The sequence below is a fragment of the Bos indicus genome, chromosome 13, assembly GCF_029378745.1.
Source record: "Bos indicus isolate NIAB-ARS_2022 breed Sahiwal x Tharparkar chromosome 13, NIAB-ARS_B.indTharparkar_mat_pri_1.0, whole genome shotgun sequence".
NCBI classification, from domain to species: Eukaryota; Metazoa; Chordata; class Mammalia; order Artiodactyla; family Bovidae; genus Bos; species Bos indicus.
Window position 1 is genome coordinate 73,473,836 of NC_091772.1, and position 8,298 is coordinate 73,482,133.

Here is an 8,298-nt window from a genome sequence, read left to right on the forward strand (position 1 = left end):
AGCCTTGAAGAAGATGCTTTTCTCCAGATTTCTATTTCTGGCACGATGCACAATTCACAATGCAGACAATAGCCCCTGCTCCCGAAGGCTGGAGGATTAAGGTGGGTTATGGACACTCAGGAAATGTTAGATGCTTCCACTGCTCACTGTCTCCGAGCTCTGCTGGATTCAAGGGCTAGTGACTCACCTCCTGACCCTCAGTAATCTCATCTGGGCTGTGGGTTCAGTAATGCCTGCTTCTCAGGGTGGACCGGGGACTGAGTGTGTATCCAGCCGCTGGCCCAGTGCCTGACAGGAAGCACGCAGGGTACCTTTCACTCACTCTGAGCCTAGTGTTGAAGTAAGTGGGGATTTCATCCTTACCTCTGTCACTTGTGTGACCTCTGGCCAGTCTCCTCCAGCTCTGGGTTTTAGCTCCCTTATCTACAGAATGGAGATAATACATTCCGGTGAAGAGTTATTGTGAGTATGTGTGCAGAGGCCCCTGGAACACAATAGATGCTCAATAAATGTCAATTCATCGCACTTCCTTCATTAGACTTGGGTTCAAATTCTGCATCTGCCATTTACTAACTGTTGACCTTGAGCAGAATCATGCCCCTCTCTGAGCTTTGGTTTCCTCATCTGTAAACTGGGGGACATCCTACTTTTCATGAGAAGTTTTGAGGATTAAATGAGGCAAATTGTTTATGGGCAGCACCATTCCTGGCACATAATACATGCACAATGAATACACATGTGATGCAGCTCCTATGCCTCCACTGGACTTGGAGTCAAAATATGGGGTTTCTAATCCAGTTCCATCACGCATTAGGCACATGACTGTGGGCAAATCCTTTTCCATTTTTTCTAGAACTCACCTTCCTGCTCTATGAAACAGGATGAATAATTTAACAAACCTTCTCTGACAAGAATCTGAATATCAGTAAGAAAGATTAATGATTTGCTCAAAATCATCTGCTCAAAATTATTATCCAGCTAGCCCATGGCACAGTTGAGGCTGGAGACTAGGCTTTTTGATTCAAGACTCTCCATACATTAATTTTGAGCACCTACTATGTGCTGGTCACTTCTCTGGGCTCTAGATACTCTTGACTGAGTTTAATCCCTCCACCAACCCTGACTGGGAGGTTTTCGACTCTTGCTGTACAGATGAGCCGATGGGACAGCCCCAAAGCTCAGCCAGTCCCACGCTGCTCACTCCTTGAGGGGGTTCTCATAGTGGGGCCCTGGGCACTGGGAACCCCGGGGCAGCCTGGCTTCCTATTCTTGCAGCCCACGCCCCTTCCTTGTCGCTTCCCACACTCCAAGGGAGGTCCCTTACCTGTAGGGGCTCCTCCAGGGTGCCTGCTGGCTGTGTGGTTCCCGAAGGCGCAGAGGCTGGAGAGCCGCTATCTGGCCGGGATCTCTCTGCTCCACGGCCCCTCTGTGCCTCTGCAGCCTGCAGCCAGAGGCCCCGCTGCCGCCTCTGCCCAACCTTCCTCCGTCCCCGGTGGCTGAGGTCTATTGATCGCTGCCGCTGCCCGGGGAGGGAGCCCGGAAGCGGTGGTTTCTATTCCTGACTCGGTTGAGAGAAGAAGGGGGGTGTATGGAGACTGGGCCCCCACAGCATCCTCACCAAGTCAGGGGCTGGGGGATGAGGGGTAATTTCGTGGGGGGGGGGGGTCCCTGCAGAGAAGGACAACAGTAATAATAGCTTCCTTAGTTGAGTCCTTAATATGGGCCAGGGTCTGGGCTTCAGGTGAGTTATCTAAGTTCTTGCCGACAGGGTCTTCTGTTCCCTGTTTCACAAGTGTCACTTGCTCAGGGCACTTAGCTAGACCTTGTGGACCTGGGATTGGAACTCACATATTCCAATATTTCAGCAGGGACATCTTGAAACAGGAAAGCCTGAACAAATCATTTTGCCCCCGAAATTCAGTGTCCTTACCTGCCCACAGAATTCCTGATTCACAGTGGCAAGGGTAAGACAGAACCCTGCCAAAGAGCTTTGTCAAAGTGTGTGACCCACAAGCTTTTATTAAACAGCTACTGTGTGCCTGGTCAAGATTAGGACCTGGTTACAAGAAAGGATTCCTATTTTACAGATATTGTTACTAATAATGATGGTTTATTTATTGAGCACTTACCTTGGTTCCAATATTCTATAGACCTCATCTTTTAAACTGCACAATGTTTGTGGCATAGGCACCATTATTATTATTCCAATCTTGCAGATAAGAAATGTAAGGCTTTGAGAGGTGAGGTGACTTGCTCAAGGTCATATGGTCAGTCGACTTCTGAGTCTTCTAGGCCATCAGTGTCTGATAGATGTAATGTGAGCCACATATAGGCTTTAAATTTTTCTTAAGGCAACTTTTAAAAACAGTAAAAAGAAATGAGTAACATTAGTCTTACTACTATATTTTATTTAACCCCAATATTATTAATGTAATTTCAACATGGAATCAATAAAGAAAGTATGAATGAGGTATTTTACATTTTCACTTTTGTGCTGTCTTCAAAATCCAGGTATTACTTTGGGAGAGGTTGTTTGTTTTTAGTATTTATTTATTTGGCTGTACAACTGTGGAAAATTCTGAAAGAGATGGGAATACCAGACTACCTGATCTGCCTCTTGAGAAGTTTGTATGCAGGTCAGGAAGCAACAGTTAGAACTGGACATGGAACAACAAACTGGTCCCAAATAGGAAAAGGAGTATGTCAAGGCTGTATATTGTCACCCTGTTTATTTAACTTATATGCAGAGTACATCATGAGAAACGCTGGACTGGAAGAAACACAAGCTGGAATCAAGATTGCTGGGAGAAATATCAATAACCTCAGATATGCAGATGACACCAGCCTTATGGCAGAAAGTGAAGAGAAACTAAAAAGCCTCTTGATGAAAGTGAAAGTGGAGAGTGAAAAAGTTGGCTTAAAGCTCAACATTCAGAAAACGAAGATCATGGCATCCGGTCCCATCACTTCATGGGAAATAGATTGGGAAACAGTGGAAACAGTGTCAGACTTTATTTTTCTGGGCTCCAAAATCACTGCAGATGGTAACTTCAGCCATGAAATTAAAAGACACTTACTCCTTGGAAGGAAAGTTATGACCAACCTAGATAGCATATTCAAAAGCAGAGACATTACTTTGCCAACAAAGGTTCATCTAGTCAAGGCTATGGTTTTTCCAGTGGTCATGTATGGATGTGAGAGTTGGACTGTGAAGAAGGCTGAGCGCCGAAGAATTGATGCTTTTGAACTGTGGTGTTGGAGAAGACTCTTGAGAGTCCCTTGGACTGCAAGGAGATCCAACCAGTCCATTCTGAAGATCAGCCCTGGGATTTCTTTGGAAGGAACGATGCTGAAGCTGAAACTCCAGTACTTTGGCCACCTCATGTGAAGAGTTGACTCATTGGAAGACTCTGATGCTGGGAGGGATTGGGGGCAGGAGGAGAAGGGGACGACAGAGGATGTGATGGCTGGATGGCATCACCGACTCGATGGATGTGAGTCTGAGTGAACTCCAGGAGTTGGTGATGGACAGGGAGGCCTGGCGTGCTGAGATTCATGGGGTTGCAAAGAGTCGGACACGACTGAGCAACTGATCTGATCTGATCTGATCTGACCAGGTCTTAGCTGTGGCATGTGGAATCTTTACCATCTGAGCCACCAGGGATGCCCCACATGTGGGCTCTTTTACTTGCAACATGTGGGGTCTTTTTTTCTATTTTTTAGTTGCAGCATGCAAACACCAGGGCTTCCCTGGTGGCTCAGACAGTAAAGCGTCTGCCTGCAATGCAGGAGACCTAGATTCGATCCCTGGGTTGAGAAAATTCCCTGGAGAAGGAAATAGCAACCCCCTTCAGTACTTTTGCCTGGAAAATCCCAAGGACAGAGGGGCCTGGTAGGCTACAGTCCACGGGGTCGCAAAAAGTCGGACACAACTGACCAACTTCACTTCACTTCATGCAAACTCTTAGCTGTGGCATATGGGATCTAGTTCCCCAACCAGGGATTGAACCTGATCTCCCTAGAAATTGAAGAAATACGAAATTAATCACCTCATAGTTTCTGTGGATCAGAAATCTGGGCATGACACAGCTGGATTCTCTACCCAGGGTCTTACTAGGTTGAAGGTGTCAGCCAGGGTCATGGTTCTCATCTGGGGTTTGAGGTTCTCTTCTAGATCACAGAGTGTTGGCAGAATTCATTTCCCTCTTGTTGTAGGATGGACCTTTTCCTGCTTGCTGTCTGCTGGGGATCACTCTCAGGAATGTCCCTTGGGATGCTGTGTGTGTGTGTGTGTGTGTGTGTGTGTGTGTGTATGCACGCGTGTGCACACTAAGTTGCTTCAGTAGTGTCTGATTCTTTGCTACCCTATGGACTGTAGCCCACCAGGCTCCCCTCTCCATGGGATTCTCCAGGCAAGAATGTTGGAGTGGGTTGCCGTTTTCCTTCTCCAGCACATCTTCCCGACCCAGGGATTGAACCCTAATCTCTTACATCTCCTGCATTGGCAGGCGGGTTCTTTACCACTAGTGCCACTTGGGATGGCTGTCATTCCCTTGACACCCCCACTCATTAAGCTCTGACTATGGACCAGGCCCACAAGAACTGGAGGCCAGTGAGTTATTATCCAATGGTAGAGTCAGACCCACCCATAAATAATGACATCTCACCTGTTCAGACATTTCCCAAATGATCATAGGGTGTGTCTGGATGCAACATCGTACAACAGTGACTCTTGCATTGAGAAAGTTCTTTTTAATCCTTCTGATTACACCAGCAAGAATATCCCAGATTAGAGATCTGCGTCTTTAACGTCTCTTTAACCCTCGTTAATCTTCCTTTATCACAACAGAAACATAGAGCAGGCTTCATGCTCACAGTTCTGGCAGGTGGCAGTATCTAGCCAGAATCTAGTATTATTATTTCATATCATTTAATTAGACATGATTTACTTACATGGAACTTAATTGCTTTCATTGCATCTGCTTTTACACTTACATTCTGTTTGTGACAAGTGACCCTGCTTATCCCATTTAAAGTAGTGATATCCAGTTTTTCTTCTCAAGTAAATTTATTTTTACACAAAAGTGAGTCCCTTGGAAGAAAAACATTAGGTCAATAGGAGTACAGGCAATACACAAAATATTATGATGCTATTTTGCAGGTATGGCAAACACTGTGAACAGATTGATGTTTGGAAAATTCTTCTAGAACAGTGTTTATTAAAAGGTTGGAATTTCCACTGGCAGAGGGGCTTCTCTCTGGGTTGCTGTGTCCCAGACCCCACCCATCTTCATATCTTCCTGCAGAGAACCCCATCCCGAGGTTCAGAGTTATGGATCCTAAGCCAGAATTAGCCTGAGGAGAGAGAAGGAAAAGGTTAACCCCCTTTCCATAATAAAGCTCTGGGTTCTGGGCCCAATTCCCTCATCGAGGCCCCATCAGCCCAGCCACGAAGGCAGGATCCCCTGCCCTCCTTCACAAGGGCAAACTGAAGCTCCGAGTGTTTAGGGCTGTGGTCCAGGTGATAGGAGTTCAGCAAGAGAACAGGGACCCCCAGTTCCTCTGTCATCCTAGAGGACCCCTCCCACCCCATCCACTTTTCCAGTGCTGGCCACAGGAGGCCCAGGCTTCTGGGAAGGTTCCTGTTCAGCTGGTTGAACTCGAGGAATCTCTTAGGGCTGGGGCTCAGAGAGGGAAGGAGCTTGCCCGAGGCACACACAGCCCTACCTCAGACGGGGTTTCTGCAGTCCCGGCCGCAGGCACCCGGGCAGCACCGCTTGCGGCCCTGGCAGTCCGAGTCCTTGGAGCACAGGTGCTGCACGGGGCTAACGCAGCGCAGACGGTCCTCGGGGCATCTGCCCGTCTTAACTGCAACACGGGGACCGGGTGAGCCCTGCCTGTGCCCCGGCCCTGGGGTCTGGGGTCTGGCTGGCACTCAGCAAGGTGGAGAGGGACCCTTACCTGAAACCTTCCGGACACACTGGAGGAAGCACCCTTGGCGACAGCACTTCATCCCCGAGGGACACTGGCTGTCGTGCAGACACTGATCAGGCACGGAGAGGAGGCAGGGCCCGTCATCCGGTGGGCAGCCCCCAGACTTCTCTGTAAGAGAACTCCCCAAATTTTGCTACTGGAGGCAGTTCAGAATTCAGTATAAGCGCTGTCCTGGGGATCAGGCAATCTAAATTCTCCATTCCGTACTTCTTTGCCCATTGTTTGCAACTTTTTTTTTTTGGAATGGACTTGCTTTTTTTTTTTTATTTTTATTGACATCTAAAGTGAAATGTAACATTATGTTAGTTTCAGGTGTGCAATGTGATGATTTATTTTTGTATGTCCTGCAAAACGATCGCCACAGTGTCTCATTAACGTCGGTCACCATACATAGTTAAATTGTTTTTCTTGTGATAAGAATGTTTAAGATCAGTTCTTTTAGCTACATCCAAATGTGGATGGTAGCATTATTAACTGTAGTCGTCATGCTGTACACTGTATCTTCGTGACTTATTTTATATCCGGAAGTGTGTACGTTTTGACCCCTTCACCCATTTCACTCCCACCCCTACACCCTACCTTTGGCAACAACCACCAAGTGTTTTCTGTATCTATGAGCTTGGTTTTTTGTTTTTTAGATAATCCCATACGGTATTTATCTTTCTCTGATTTATTTCCCTTAGCATAATGGCCTCAAGGTCCATCCATGATGTTGTAAATGGCTGGCAAGGCTTTTGTTGTTGTTTTTTAGTTTGTTTGGTACTCCAAGCCTCAGTTTTCTGTCTGTGAAATGGGAAGCTAGACTCCATCCTCCCACGGTTGGTTTGAGACTCAGATGACATATAAGGCGGGGAAAAAAAAAAAACAACGAAGTTCATAATCTCCACCGGGGCAACTAGACCGCTCCTGGCCTGGCCCCAGCCCATGACTCTGGTTTCTTCGTCTACCCTGTCTCCACCTGGCGGCTCCTGATCAACTCCAAGCTGCTTCTCTTTGTAGGCCCTGTTTTTTGCCCCATGTATTACTCTCAAGTTTTCATCTGCCTTCCCTAACCTTCTCTCCAAATCCAGGCTCCCCACTCACAGACATATACACAGAGACACAGTCATATACACACACCGATGTGGTCAGAGTGTTACAGGCCCAGAAGGGATGGAAGTGGAGGCATCGCCTGGGTGGGGAGGCACCTGTCTGGCTATCTCTGCAGCCCCAGCCTCTCCCATCTGTTGACAGGTCAGACTCAGCCTTTTAAAGGAGGTGGAGGAGAAGAGAGGTAGGGTAGGTAGAGGTTCCTTCCGACAGATCCCCGATCCCAGAGTTGTACACAACTCCGGAGTCCCTTTCACAGATTGGGCTGGGAGACAGAGAAGCCTGGAGAAGGACACAAACAAGATGGGCAGGGGGCCAGTCCAGACCTCGTTTCCACAGAGGATGACAGAAAAGACCATCTCCCTGCCATGCAGACCCACAGGTCCAGACGCCCCCATGGAGACACCAAGGAGCAGGGACCGACCGTCCACTCCAACCCTCCCCAGAGGCACAGGAAGACACGTGTTCTCACACGGACACACATGCAGACTCAGACACACACGTGTGCAGTCGTCCCTAGGGATACATGGGCAGACGCAGATCACACTGACAAGCAGGCACAAAGCTACACGTTTAACTAGAGGTAGACGCATGCATGTGAACACAATCCTACACTCAGACGTGTAGACAGGCAAGCACCAGGAAACTGGCAAGAAAACATTTACAGCTGCACACGCAAACAGGCTGACAGGCATGAAGATGTACAGACAAGAGGCAAGCTGCTGAAAGTACTAAGAAGGGGGCACACGCGTGCACACACACACACACACACACACACACTTACACTTCATTGCCTACCTTCCCCCAAACCCTTATTCTCGCCTTAAAGGTAGAAACCACCTCTGTCCTTGGAGCGGAGGAACCTACCCATACTCACCTCCCTTCCTCCTGCCCAAGGCAGCAGGTAACTGGCTCCCCAAACCCAGGAGGGCCACCAGGAGGAGGAGGCTCTGGGCTCTCATGTTTCTGTTGCTGACACCTGATAAGGTAGAACCCAGAGGCCCCCAGATTAACACCTACTAACCTTGGGAGGCTAGAGCAACTGAGTTAAGGGAGGAAGGAGAGGGGATAAACAGAGTGGTATGTGTCTGTCTCATCCTGGCCCCACCCCCTGCCCAAGAGCCACCGTGCAAGGCTGCTTGTGTAAGAATTGACGATGGGTGAGGACTTGCCCTGCGTGTCAGGGGCTGGGATCCGGTCCTGCCTGTATCGCCT

At 48.3% G+C, this 8,298-nt stretch overlaps 1 protein-coding gene across 1 annotated transcript; it reads right to left on the bottom strand.

The window, feature by feature from the left end:
- Positions 1-5,123: 5,123 nt before the first annotated feature.
- Positions 5,124-8,091, bottom strand: WFDC5 (WAP four-disulfide core domain 5). The gene is made up of 4 exons (XM_019972834.2): positions 7,961-8,091; positions 5,962-6,102; positions 5,728-5,868; positions 5,124-5,355 (listed from the first exon to the last, which is right to left on the bottom strand). The coding sequence occupies exons 1-3, from the start codon at positions 8,043-8,045 to the stop codon at positions 5,729-5,731; spliced, it is 366 nt and encodes a 121-aa protein (XP_019828393.2). The 5' UTR covers positions 8,046-8,091; the 3' UTR covers positions 5,124-5,355; position 5,728.
- Positions 8,092-8,298: the final 207 nt, after the last annotated feature.

What these genes read in the sequence shown, in the direction of transcription:
- WFDC5 (XM_019972834.2), bottom strand. Translation starts at nt 8,045, where the DNA reads ATGAGAGCCCAGAGCCTCCTCCTCCTGGTGGCCCTCCTGGGTTTGGGG. An exon ending in CTTGGGCAGGAGGAAGGGAG is followed by an intron (nt 6,103 to 7,960) that starts GTGAGTATGGGT and finishes GTTCTCTTACAG; the next exon opens with AGAAGTCTGGGGGCTGCCCA. An exon ending in GTGTGTCCGGAAGGTTTCAG is followed by an intron (nt 5,869 to 5,961) that starts GTAAGGGTCCCT and finishes CCCGTGTTGCAG; the next exon opens with TTAAGACGGGCAGATGCCCC.